Source organism: Lagenorhynchus albirostris, chromosome 3, assembly GCF_949774975.1.
Source record: "Lagenorhynchus albirostris chromosome 3, mLagAlb1.1, whole genome shotgun sequence".
NCBI classification, from domain to species: Eukaryota; Metazoa; Chordata; class Mammalia; order Artiodactyla; family Delphinidae; genus Lagenorhynchus; species Lagenorhynchus albirostris.
This window is the reverse complement of record NC_083097.1, coordinates 97,924,252-97,938,353: the sequence shown is the minus strand read 5'-3', so window position 1 is coordinate 97,938,353 and position 14,102 is coordinate 97,924,252. Positions and strand designations below refer to the sequence as shown.

Sequence of the window (14,102 nt, the reverse complement as noted above, 5' to 3'; positions counted from 1 at the left end):
CTGAATTGCATGGAACCACAATTTTAATTGCAGTCTTTACAATGTGGACTTTTCTGACCAGAAACATTGAATGGATTTTCAATTATTAAATTTAAAAAATGTCACTAAGTTAAAAAAAAAAAAAGGAATCTAGGCGAGTCAGCACAATAAGAGCCAACTGATGGAAAACCCAGCAAGGCAATAGAGGAGGGGAAGGGGCCAAGCAGCCAGTCAGCTGGGAGCCAGTATCTTATGAAGGACTTCTGTTTCAATGAACTGCTCATGGTGACAGTAAATGACTTCATCTATACTGTTTTAATGAAAATTTGCCTTATAACACTTCAAATCATTTTTTTTTTTTTCAAATCATTTTTTAAAGCTTATAGCAAATCATGTACTCCAAAATATCTCAAAGGTGTTCTTAATTCAAAATGACCTCTAGGATGCCTAACTGGAATTGCAAAGAGCTGTTGGGTGTTGGTTTCTCACAGACATAAGATTAATCACTTGACTCAGAGTTGTAGCATTCAGCATACCAACCTAGGGCAGCTTTGAGTTCCCAGAATTAGACAAGAAACTTACACCCCTTACTCCCATACTCAGCTCCAGACTCGTTATTAGCAATAGTCGATTAAAAAACAAATGAACAGGAGCTTCCCTGGTGGCCCAGTGGTTGAGAGTCCGCCTGCCAATGCAGGGGACACGGGTTCGTGCCCCGGTCCGGGAGGATCCCACATGCCGCGGAGCGGCTGGGCCCGTGAGCCATGGCCACTGAGCCTGCGCGTCCGGAGCCTGTGCTCCGCAACGGGACAGGCCACAGCAGTGAAAGGCCTGCGTACCGCAAAAAACTACCACACGTAAGATGTTATTACAACTTTAGCAACATGAATTCAGGACTAAGAGAAGAAACACAGGCTCCCAATGTCTGCACTGCATTTTGGAACAGCGTCTCCACTGCGTCCCTGTTATTAGAGTCACCAGATGAGAAGCACACCTAGTCCTGCTTCTGCTAAAGCCAATTCTCAGCTGCCCAAGCATTCTGCAGGGTGCAGTCTCTGCACAATGACCATCAGGAAGTTTTCCCAGCTTTTACTAAATTTGCCTCACACAAGATTCTATAATCTGAGGACAAATTTGCCATCACTCAGATTGGTACAAGCCAATAATGAAAGACACATTCCTCTGGGTTATTAAAATTGTCCAACTTCTTCCCAGTATGAAAAAGGATATAAATGTTATCTTCTCAATTTGGGAAGTACAGCTCCATTCATCTTGAACTTCCACATCCTTACTTTGAAATACATCTGTGAATCACATCTGAAATAAACATAGGACTTTTAGTACAATCTGCAGAGGGCAACGGTCTGTGAATAACAGACCCTAAGTGCCTGGATGTGGCCCCGCAGACTCAGTCTTAATCTGAACCTCTCAGAGGAGACTGTGGTGGCTTGTTGAAGGTCACCAGGTGAGTCAGTGTCAGCTGGGCACACTCTCAAGGTTCTTCTTTCTACTACTAAAAACACCAGAATGTCAATTATATCTCAATCTTAAAATATGAACAATAAAATGAGACATAAACTATGAGGAAGGCTCTGACTGGTTGGAAAGATAACAGCTTTTGAGAGCTTACAGAAAATGAGGGAGTTTTTAGCAGTTTTGTTGAGGGGTAATATCCTGTAGCAGTTCAAAGCACAGGTATGGGATGAAGCTGAACTGCCCGGGTGTGACTCCCAGCTCAGCCAGGCATCTATGGCAGGTTATTTAACCTCCCCAAGCCTCAGTTCCTCATCTGCAAATGCAGATTAACAACAATACCTTTCTCACAGATCTGTTAGGAAGATGAATTTAATGTGTATAAAGCATTTAGCACAGTGCCCGGCCCATCATAAGTACTCAAAAAGTGTTTGTCATGATTACTGTTATTGGGGGTGTAAACATTTCCATAAAGATAAAGAATTCTCTATTTGATGAACATCTTCTGGGTTTCAATGCAGCATGCTGTCTCCAAAGTAAATACTACTATTTTTAGAAACCCACAACATTAAACATTCACTACTAGTAGTAATTAAGTTCATATATGTGATTAACACCTTCCACATCTTTGTTTTTCTCCCAACTACTCATCATGGGTAGATAATTTTAATTCCAATAAAACCTGAGATTATTATTATCAGTAATAGTGATGGCTCAGCTAGACAGCTTCTAGAGCATGGGAGCCTGGTGCTGGTGCAGATATTATTTATCTGCCCAATAATCATGCCTCTTTCCCTTGTTCCCATTGGTACAGCCAACCTCCCAAAGTAGAAGTTTTCCCTTAATGTCCATTACTTATTTTCACAGCTTCCCTTGCAGCTGTGACTCAGTTGTGGTCAGTGAGGCCTGAGGAGGCTTCAGGAAAGATTTATCCTCTGATGAAAAGAGATGGACAGGGAGGGGGAAGGGTAAGCTGTGACAAAGTGAGAGAGTGGCATGGACATATATACACTACCTAATGTAAAACAGATAGCTAGTGGGAAGCAGCTGCATAGCACAGGGAGATCAGCTCAGTGCTTTGTGACCACCTAGAGGGGTGGGATAGGGAGGGTGGGATGGAGATGCAAGAGGGAGGAGATATGGGGATATATGTATATGTATAGCTGATTCACTTCGTTATAAAGCAGAAACTAACACATCATTGTAAAGCATTTATACTCCAATAAAGATGTTAAAAAAAAAAAAAGAAAAGAAAAGAGATGGACATTACAAGAGAACAGATTTATTGCTGCTCTCTCTGCCCACCCCTCTCCCCACATCCACAAGCTCCTCCTGTCTTTGAATGAGTTTGGAGAAGCCTGTGATACCCACCGCAGAAGAAACTATTTTCTGTCTATGAGGTGGCAAGTCTGCAGAAAAAAAAAGGTAACATATTAAGGATGGGAGAAGAGAAGGATGGAAAGAACCTGGTCCCTGATGATACTGTTTGAGGCACTGATTCAACTCTGGATTGGATCAACCCCAGACTCCCTTCACATAAGATAATTTAATGTCTTTACTGTTCAAACCACTGGTAGCTGGGCATTCTCTTACCTGCAGCCTAAAGCATCCTAACTGTTATGGGCTGAATTGTGTCCCCCCCCCACTAAGAGAATTCATATGTTGGAGTCCTCACCTCCAGTAACTCAAAATGGGACTGTACTTGGAGATAGGGTCTTTAAAAAGGTGATTCAACTACAGTGAGGTTCTTCTGGTGTGCCCTAATGCAATCTGACTGGTACCCTTATAAGAAGAGATTTGGACACACAGACATGAGGGGCACATGTACAAAGGAGGCTGAGAGAACTTGTTGCCAGCAGCTCTGGGCTACAAGCAATATTAAAGGAAGTTCTTCAGGCTGAAGGATTAAAAAATACCTGATGGAAACGGATCTACACTAAACAATGAAGAGCCTCAAGTAAGTGGATAAATATAAAAAACTTTTTCTCATGTTCTAATTTCTTCAAAAGATCATTGTTTAAAGTAAAAAATAATAACCATGATTTCTGACGATTATATATGTAGATGTAAACCATGTGATAATAACACAAAGGGTATTATTTGTAATACTCCTGCCCTTTTTTATGACCGTACTGCTCGGCTTTTGGAATCTTAGTTCCTGAATCAGGCCACCACAGTGAAAGTGCCCAGTCCTACTACTGGACTGCCAGGGAATTCCCCGTACTACCTTTACAAAAGAGATTGTTATAGATAGAATTCTGCCCCCTCCCCCTCAAATTCTTAGGCTGAAGCCCTAATCCCCAGTGTGACTAGAGATAGGGCCTTTTGAAAGATAATTAAAGTTAAATGAGGTCAAAAGGGTGGGGTCCTAATCTAATATGACTGCTGTCCTCATAAAAAGAAAGAGAGAGAGATACCACAGATGCATGCACACAGAGAAGAGACTGTGTGACGAAACAATGAGAAGGTGACCATCTGCAAACCTAGGAGAGAAGCCTCAGGAGAAACCACACCAGTCAACACCTTGATCTTGGCCTTCCGGCCTCCAGAACTGTGAGAAATAGATTTCTATTGTTTAAGCCACCCAGTCTGTAGAATGTTGTTATGGCAGCCCTAGCAAACTGTTACAGTGATCTGGTATACTATCTGTTATCATGAATATACAAATACTAGGGCAACCATGAAAGAAACAGAAAAGACTGACTGAAGGGTAAAATTTGGGATGGACATGCTTGTAGGGAACTCAGAGACCAGGTATGCACCAGGAAGGCTGTGGTGATTCATTCTCTGGCCTGTGGTTTGTCTCTGCAAGTCACTTCCCAACCTCCTCCACCTGCCCCTTTTCCCAAATTGTGAGGCTAGAAGGCCCCTTGTGCGCTGGACTCGGGAGCAGCAAACCTGGAGGATTGGTGGCTAGAGAGGAAGGCTGAGGCAAGACTCAGATCAGTCCATTTTTATACTTGTGGGTCCCTGGTCAAATATTTCAACCTAGAGGGAAAAAATAGTGGTTCTACTAAAATTAGGACTATGTATCATCAGTAGCAGACCATTATTATTCAATAATTTTCAAGGCCCCTATTAGAATGGGAAATTGAAAACTGACCAGAATTCAGAAGTAGGGAAGAAAGTCTCAAGTACTTACACAACTCAAAATGCAAAAAAAAAAAAAAGCAAAAGAAGGAGGAGGAAGAAGAGAAGGAAGAGGAAGTAGAGCACAAAGGGGGAGGAGGGGGAGGGGGAGGAAGTTACAGCAAGACAGCTTCAGCAGTCTATTGTCCATTTTCCCATCACCCACCATTTCAACATGAGAGGGGCACGGCACTCTCAGAACAGGATAGCTTCCTGGAGGTGCCAGGACCTCAGGACAGGGGAGTAGACCCAGGGAAGGGAAAACAGGCTACTTGGCAACTCAAGAGTCTTGGGCCTGGGGCTCCTCCCAACAGGTGCCACTCCTAGAAAAAGGGCGCCCATCCCATGTCAGTGATCTACAAAGCGTGAGGTGTCCTCAAGTCAGCAGCACACTAAAGGATGAGGTCAGCATTGCCAGTGATTAGAAATCTAGATTGTGAACAAATGAACACCGAGCAGACTCCCTGGTGTCTCTGCTTCGTGGCTTTCAATTCCTGGATCCATTTGTGGGATGCCACTACTGGTTTTGGTTGTTATTTTTTGTTCTTGACCTGGTTGTTGGTCAACAATTTTTAACCCAGTGAGGACCTACTTGAAAAACCACTTTGTTATTTCCTAGGATGGGTACACAGGTGTTCATTTTGTGCACGTTCATGTTAATCTTCTTTAAACTCTAAAGTCACTCTGTACTTTCAAGAGATTTGCACTTTTCCACTGCCAAAAAAAAAAGGAGGTGGGGAGACACCTACAGATACTGCCTGAATAATCTTTACAGAACGAGACATTACAACCGATCTCCCAGGCTAGGGGTTTTCAGTTCGCTGTGCATCAGTCACCAGGGGTGGGCATGGGGGGGCGGGGAGAGAATTGTTAGAAAGGCAGATTCCCTGGCCCGGCCTTGGTGATGCCACAGTAGGTGGAACTATGGCCCCAGAAGAGCCCTAAAATATAGCACGTTGGACAAGTTCAAAATTTCATTTGGGAGATCACCTCTGTGGCTGCCCAGATAATTGCATTCTCAAACCACAGGGCAGGAACCCGGGAGGCTCCTTCTCGACACAGTCTCTCTCCTTGGCAAAAAGAGCGGCTGTTCTTTCAGGAACCTTCAGGTGTTCCAGGCCATAAAAGCAAAGGAGCAAAATGGCTAAGTATGTGCAACACAGAGACCATCACCGGATGCTCGGGGAGGGAGGGCTGAGCTCACCACCTCTCCCAGGTACACTCTGTGAGTCACCGGGGGGCCTATCCCTGCACCAAGGCAGAAGGAATTCCATCATTAAGTCTAGACTGCTCTGCCCTTCCAGGGCGGTGATAGTATTGAATCAAACACCAGCCACTTCCCAGAAAACTACCTCATCTTTTTAAAGAGAGAAGAAAGGGAGAAAAAGGGAGTTGTTTCCCAATCACAGAGGGGTGGAATCAGGTATTGGACTTCTTTCTTAAAGGTCTGAGTCATCAAAGATTGTTTTGAACTTTGCAACCTCTGGCCAACATTGTACCTGCAGTTATTCTCAGAAGACGGTGGCATTTCCATAGAACTCCCTACTCCAACATGTTCCGTAGAACATGTTGCATCTACATGTATGTGAGAGCCTGAGCACAACTCAAGAGGCCGAGATGGGAAAGGATGAGGACAGTGGGACTCCACCAGGACACACCACAACCTCTGTCTCCCTCACTTTGGTTGACAGTCATAAGGAACTCATTTTTTGAAATAAATAAAATAACAGCTGTGAGTGGAGAAGGCTTGAACTAAATGAATTTGGCTTGAAGGAATAAGAGCCAGGCTTAGAGAGGGTATTGGCCAGGTGGGCTGGTTCTTCCTTTTTGGCTCCTTTCAAATATTCATGAGTGTCCTGTGTGCCCTGCAGAGTGCTGTGTTCCCAGAAGAGCTTGCCCCAGTGGACAACCTTGAAGATAATGTCCCTGCCCTCTGCCCCTCGGAACTCTCACAACTTCTCTTGAAGACATGCCAGCCCGAGTCCCTTTGCAACACCAAGGGCAGCTGAGACACAGCTTCCTGTCTGGCTTGGAAAACCTGGTTTCATATCCATTACCTGTTTTAAATAAGGGCCTCCATAGGCTAAAGGCCAACCCACTGCTCACAAATGAACTGTAACAGGCCTTTTAAAAGTGTCTCTCATGCATAGGGAGGGTTTACTGGATGCCATGGCTCTTCTGCTCAGACACGTAAAACCCAGATGCCCTGCTCTGGCTCATTCTCTTTAGCAGCTGCAGCAGCGGCAGCAGCAGCAAGATTTCCCTATATAATCACATGACCCTGCAGCTGGGAATAACTGAAATTGCGCTACATGCACCCCCTTCTCTGGGCTTCTCTGGCATCGTCAGAGGCAAAAAAAGGAAAGTTCATGCTAAAAGCACATGTGGTAACAGTCACCACTCTCCCTCTCTGCTCCACTATGGCCCAGTACAAACACCATCGTCTTGAAATGAGAGCTATTTGGCCAATCCAACAAAGTAGACCACTTGCTTCTGCATATTGGACACCAGGAGAGGAATATCCTGCCTTAATCCACACAACAATCCTATGATAGAAATACCATCCCCACTTTTTAGGTAAAGCAATAGGCTCAGAGAGCTGAAGTAGCTTATCCCAAGTCACACAGCTAGTGGTGGCTGAGACATGAACAGCTGATTCCAACAGTGTCACGTGACCCAACCACTTTTTGACTAAACTAAAAGTCATCTTCATTCCCAATGTTTAAGGAAATGACGACAAGTGGAATTTTGGACTTAATTCCATTCTCTGTTATTAAAGAAACAAACCCCAATGTGCTTATAAGTCAGCTTGGGTTGTTCCAGGGGAGGCCCATTCCTGTGACCTCCCAGCCATTTTTTGTTTCTTTTTGGTGGGGAAGGTGGCTGCATGCCTAGCCCCTGGTCACCCTGAGTGAAATATCATCATGTTGGTCAATCACCCCTCTTGTTCTATATAAAAAAGCACAATCTGGGAATTCCCTGGCAGTCCAGTGGTTAGGACTCTGAGCTTTCATGGCGGAGGGCCCGGGTTCCATCCCTGGTTGGGGAACTAAGATCCCACAAGCCGCATGGGCGGCCAAAAAAACCTCCACAATCCTGGGAAAACAAACTTGCTGACGCCCATCCAGCTTTGCAGCTGGCTCTGCATCTTTGCTACCTTGGTTCTGAACCATAAACACTTTCTTCTAGAGAAAAAGCAACCTATCCCTAAAAGGATGGGTGGATGTTATTTGATTATTTTGGAGCATGTGACATTTTAAAACAAATTTCTCAGGTAACTTCCATGCTTGACATGCAAGGCCAAGAAAACCAAATCTTATGGAATCACGTTTATTGCAGTTATACCACTGGTGATTTGAAACAGACGTCAGATGAAAGATGCTTATTTCAACTTCTTATTATTGAGAAATAAAAAATATTTTGAAAATGGTTCATCTACTGTTCTAAGGAATTGCCTTTACTTTCCTTTGTGAAACTCAGAAGAATTCTGAACCCATCTTTGCCATTATCAATTTATCTTCAGGGACTCGTTCTTACCAGCAAACATTTTCATGCAAGTCACTGGTCCTCTTGGATCCCAGGCCTTGGTGCAAACATGAGAGGGCTGCACAGTGCCACGTACACAGTAGGAGCTCAATAAATGCCCGCTGCGTGAATGAATGGTGCCCCTGCAAGCTGGACAGAGGGGATGCGCCTCCAAACTTGTATAACGGCCACTGTTGTAGTCTAAGACTCATGGGCCAAATGGTGCCTCTCACATTCTAGAATTATCTACCTCCTACTGTAGCTCACTTCCTTTTCTTAAGGCCAAAATATAGAATGCGAACTGACGTTCACTGGTTACTACTTGACCTCGTTTACATTTTGCAACAAGGTTCACTGATTTTTTTTTTTTTTACCCTCAATGAACCATCTGTTTTTAGCTACTGGGAAGCCCCACTGAGGTACAAAAGTCTAGAAACTGCAGTTGGCTCAGACCCCAGGGCCAAAGTCATCAAAACCAGAGATGGGGGAGCAGGAAGTAAACTGCTTCTCACAGGGAAACATGAAGGTTGGGGTGTTAAAAGCTCCTTTTCGGTGTTTGTTGAATGCTTACTCTGTGCATTTGGTATTAAATGCAGGATGTGGGCAGCGTGAGGAGAGTTGAGGTGATAAAAGTTTATCTGGCACCACACGGTGCCTTCTCTTAAACTCTGCAGCAGAGCTGATTATCTCTGTGAATGCCAAACTTAGGAAAACTGTCCCATTTTTGTCCAGGTGGGCCCCTGTGCATGTCCCCAGTGCCCGAGTCAGTGCCCATGGTACTGGGGTTGTGCTACCGCTCCCTTCTCCCTCCGTGAGAAAACAGGTGGCCTTTATTTGTTATCACCCACCCTCCTCTGCCTCCTGGAGGTCATCCCATGGTCAAGCCCTCAATTTGTACCAGGCAAGGATGGAGGGGGTGGAGAATGGACTCTTCTGCATGGTGTGGAAGCAAAGCTCAATTCTGATTGAGGACGAAAGAAATCTCCAAGAAGGAAATGTGTTCATTCCAAGGGGCTGATCCAAGTAGACAAGGATTAATTTGAATCAATTAACTATGAGGTCTCGCGAGTGCCTGGCACTGTGGCAGCCTCAGCTTCAAGGATCAGCTACCTGAAGTTCCCCAAGTCGTAAACCACCTAGAAATCCCCTCCTCCCCCAAACTGCATTTCCTAATGAGTACTGTTTGGATGCAATCATTTCTCTCCACACACCCTTTCCTCCAATTTCAACAGAATAAAAAATTGCAGAGAACAGTCCTCATAAAATACTCTGTTCCTGGCCCTTGCAGTGTGCATGCTCACCCTCAGTTTCTGCCATTCTGCTGGACTCCCAGACAGCCTGTCTGCAACACTCACAACACAGATGAAGACTATATCCAGCAATATAGTCAGAAACAGAAAATTAAGAGGCAACAAAGATAAGCAGATTTTCCAGCTCATGCCATCCCTTTCCTCATTGAATTTAAACACATTAGAACAAAAGGCACTACAGATTCAAGTCTCTCTTAAAGAAAAAAAATTTAAAGGAGCATCTGTGCAGGAGCACTACAATTTGGCGGGAACTTTCTTATATTCAATAATTTATTAATGATTCTTAAATTAGCAGATAATCTAGATGGATATAATGGCTTAGAAGACCTATATCTGTTAATGCAAAGACCTTAACACCAAACATTCAATACCTAAGGTATTCATATTTTACAGGGAGGTAAATGGTAGTCCACTTCCCTAAACTTTATTTACTCAAATTACAGGTTAAAAACTCAAAAGCTGAGCAAGAAGTGGCAGAGACAAGTAATGTATATGAAGGGGAACTGGCATCCCCCGCCCCAAAAATCTACAAAAAAGCCAATTGTGTTACCGGCTAGAATATTAACAATAACTTGCTGACAACTCCCCATGACAGATCTAATTAGAAGGTGGCAATAAATGTTTCCAGGTGTTTAATTAAGTGTGATAATTATTTCTTTCCTTAAAGACAGATGGAGTCATATGTTTACATTTCAAAGCATAATGTTTCCTTAGTTAAAACACTGTGGAAACACTTTTGTGTAACACAAGATTCAAACCAGGATAAAAATATCTGCTGTGATAAGCGGCACTTAAAGTGATTTATCAGCTCTAACTTTCATATCAGCTCTAACTTTCACAATGGCAACTTAAAGCCTGCTCTGTTCTGGTTATTTCCTTTAACCACATAGTTTTGTTTTCCTTATGCCTCAATGAATAATTTCTACTCAACAGGTCATTTCCCTACCAGCATCTCCTAAATGAATTCTTATCATGAAGGTGGGGAAATTTTATGGGTATCTCTACTTTCACAGCAAGAAGATAGCAAGAATAAACTGAGATACAGAAGAATTCAGGGACTATCATAATTGGATGGGACCTCAGCAACCAGGGAATCATTTTATTGATGGATTAAAGCACTGTACTGCTATCAATTAAATCTGCTTTTTAGGGCAGAAATACACCCTACATTGAGATAGTATTGACCCCCAATAAAAATAATTTATGCAAGGATGGAATTATCAGTCTTAAGTAACTCCAGGATTTCTTTGTTTCAACACTGAACACTCAACTACTGTCTCCCTCCTCCCATGATTCTCTCAGGGTACTGCTCTTCCTACCTAGGGCTGTGTTTTATCAGTTGGCTTTAGCAATAGGGTGTCACTGAATCAATAAACATCTTTTAGGCGCCCAAGCCCGGTTGGTCAGAGTGGTCTTGAACATGCCTATCAGCCGCCCTGGGTCCGAGGGCGCTCATCAAGTGTTCTTGCATCAGGTTTTGAAGGCTGAGAGTCGAGAGGGCGCGCAAAGACACGGGCGGACACACAAACACACACACAAACTTTCTTCCTCAAAGGAAGTCTCCACCGAACGATCTCAAGGCAAAACTCTAGTCCCTGCCCATTTTACAATGCAGGGTTGGATTACAATCTCAGGCTAGCATCTCGGTCTGCAATCTGGGGCATCCTGATAACCGGGCCAGTCCTTTCGACAGCAGGAGCTGTTACCAGGAGGGCGTGACACGTAGTGGGGGCCGCGTCTGCAGAAGGAAGCAAGGAATAGGGAGGGATGGGGCTCAGTGCAGGAGGTGGAAGTTAAGGGGTCAGCCCAAATCGGTAAGGGCCCCGAGCTGGAGGTCTCAGGTTGTCTCCGCGCTGCAGGAACTGAGTAAAACTCTGCGTAGTTTTCGGACTTGTGCGCGTCTGCACACACACGCACAAACACACACACTCGCTCACACGCACTCCCACCCACTCCCACCCACTCCAGAGACTCTCGGCGAGCTGAAAGCGCGCGCCCTCAGGAGCAGCCCACAGCCCAGCAGCCGGGGAAGCCCTGCGAGGGTGTGTGCGGAACCGGCGCGCCCAGGAGGCACTTACTCGGAAGAGGGGGCCCGGTGGCGCCGGGACGCCAAGAGGCGAGCTGGGCGATCTGACGGCGCGGAGCTGCCTAGACTCTTGAACGTTCGCGGGGCCCCGCGGACTCACGGGCAAAGCGCGGGCCAGAGACGGCGGGAGAAAGGGAGCCAGGGGCAAGGCAAAAGAAACGAGGGGCGGGGTAGGAGGAGGAGCTAAGGAGCCGGGGGCGGGGCGGAAGGTGGAGTTAGGAGGCTGGGGGCGGAGCCGGACAAGGAGGAGGAGCCGGGAGGTCGGGGGCGGAGCGTGCGGAGGAGGAAAAGCGGAGCAGCCGGGGAGGAAAGGTAGAGGAGGATCTAGCGGTCCAGGGCGGGGACGGGAGGAGAACCCCAGCGGCCGTGACTGGGCAGACTGGGCCTGGCGTTGGGGGTCAGGAGTGGCCAGAGCTCCGGAGACCGCGGAGGAGAGCTGGACAGCTACCTGGGAGCTGGACTTGAGCTGCAAGGCAAGATTTTTGGGCGCGAGGAGCCAGGACAGGCTTGGGAGATATGCAAGGAAGACGTTACCTTTCGGGTCTCTCAGTTTCTTCAACTGTGAAAATGAGATACCAACCTCGTAGTGAGTTGAGTCGGTTAAGTGAGCTCATGCCTGGTACCTAACAAGTACGCATGAATTTTATCATCTGTTATCTGTTGCCGTTATCATCCTCATCATCATTTTCCGTATAAGCCCCTAAATCCCGCCTGCTCTTAACGTTGTGTGTGTGTGTTTCAGCCTCTACTGGCCTCAAGTCTACCTGGCGATACCTGACGCGCTAGCGATTCCTAGTTTCAATTCGCGGGGGGTGCAGGGCTCCCTCTCAAAGTTAAAAGGCTCATTGGCTCCTGGGAAGCCAGACCGGTCTGTGGCACCCCCGTGGACTTCAGTGACTGCCCCTGCCCACGGAGCCGAAGGCTGGCTATTCATTGGAATGGGACCGAATCTGGGCCTTCCTTCTGGTGAAGAGCCCTGACCCGGGGTAGCCATTCTCAAGGGCGAAGGTGCTGAACCTTCGTAGGAGTGTGATGAACCCGTCCTCCATTAAGCACCTACTATATGGTAGTTCTGTGCAGAGGGCTGGGAATATGAATAATACTAGCAAAACTTAACATATGCAGGTCACTTATAATCCTCACAACAACTTATAAATGTAGATCCTGTAGCTACTTTAAGTTTTACAAAGGGAAAGGGAGGCATAGTGAAGTAAAATACCCTACCCAAAGTTACACATTTAGGAAGTGGCAGAGCATGGCTGGGACACAGGAAAGTAAACACTTGTTAGGTGAAATAGACTAAAATCACAACACATTTGGGTTTAATGCCCAAAATAGGAATATACAGAAGATGTATACAGAAGACGTAAACATCTCTTAAACAGAGATGTTTAAGACACTGTTCCTGTGGTTATAGCTATGGGGAGGGGAGTGTCAGGAAGATTTTTCTGAAGGAGGTGATGTCTAAGCTCAATTTGGAAGAAGAAATGGGAGCTTCACAGCACCTATAGGTGGAGAAAGGACACAGTAAACATTTTTCAAGCATTCAGAAGGGTTAGGGAAGAAGTGGAGATTGGAATGAAGCTAAAACAATAGAAAAGGACCAAATCTAAGCGCGTTCTTCCAATAGGAGCTGAAGAACATTAATTTGACCCTTGTTTTGGAGAAAGTCAGAAGGATTTTAAGCATGGGAGACATGTCAAATGTTCTAGAAAGGTTAATCTGAAAACAGCATAGAGAATACCAGAGCCAGGAAACTTGACTTATGGAGTTATTGAAATAAGTCAGGTTGGGATACAGTGGTAGGCAGAATAAGAACTCCAGGAAAGATGTTCACACCAGAATCCCCAGAACCTGTGAATATGTTACCTTACATGGCAAAAGGGACTTGGCAGGTGTGATTAAGGTTAAAGATAATGAGATGGGGAGATTATCCTGGATTATTTGGGTGGATCTAATCTAATCATATGCTTCCCCTAAAGTGGAAGAATGAGTCAGAGATTCAAAGCATGAGAAGGGCTTGACCTGGGTCAGGAGCCAAGGAGGGTGGGTGGTCTCTAGAAGCTGGGAATGGACCTCAGTCAACAACAACAACAACAAAATGGGAATCTCAGTTCTACCACCATAAGGAAATGGATCCTCCCTTGGAGCCTCCAGAAAGGAACTCAGCTCTACTGACACTTTGAGTTTATCCTGGTGAGACCCATACTGGACTTCTGACCTGTAGAACTGTAAAATAATAAATGTATGTTGTTTTAAACCCCTAAATTGCTGTTAATTTGTTGTGGCAGTAATAGGAAATAATTACAGACGCTGAATGCTTAAACTAAGTGGATGGAAAGAAGATGGTTTCAAGGCTTAACACAGGCCCTGGAGACTAATGGGATGTGAGGGTTAAGGGAAAGAGAATAATCTAGGTCACTTTATGGGGTTTCTGGATTGCCAGGCTCAGTTTTTGGTAGTGCCACGCAGTGCAGGGAGTAATAAAGGCAGGTCCTTTTAGGATTAAAAAGGTTTGTACACTCCCAGGCCTCCCCTACTCCTCAAAATCATTAGAAATGATCCCTGAAAGCCCATGGGCAGTGATATTTGTCACCACG

General features: G+C 45.3%; 1 protein-coding gene across 1 annotated transcript in view; it reads right to left on the bottom strand.

Annotated features, from left to right (window-relative positions):
* The window catches only part of TNFAIP8 (TNF alpha induced protein 8), a 123,502-nt gene extending 111,863 nt beyond the window's left edge, over positions 1–11,639 (bottom strand). Inside the window, exon 1 of the mRNA XM_060143468.1 lies at positions 11,495–11,639. Coding sequence (XP_059999451.1) covers position 11,495 — 1 coding nt within the window. The 5' untranslated portion in view covers positions 11,496–11,639. The remainder of the gene's footprint in view (positions 1–11,494) is intronic.
* Between the last annotated feature and the right edge of the window lie 2,463 nt (positions 11,640–14,102).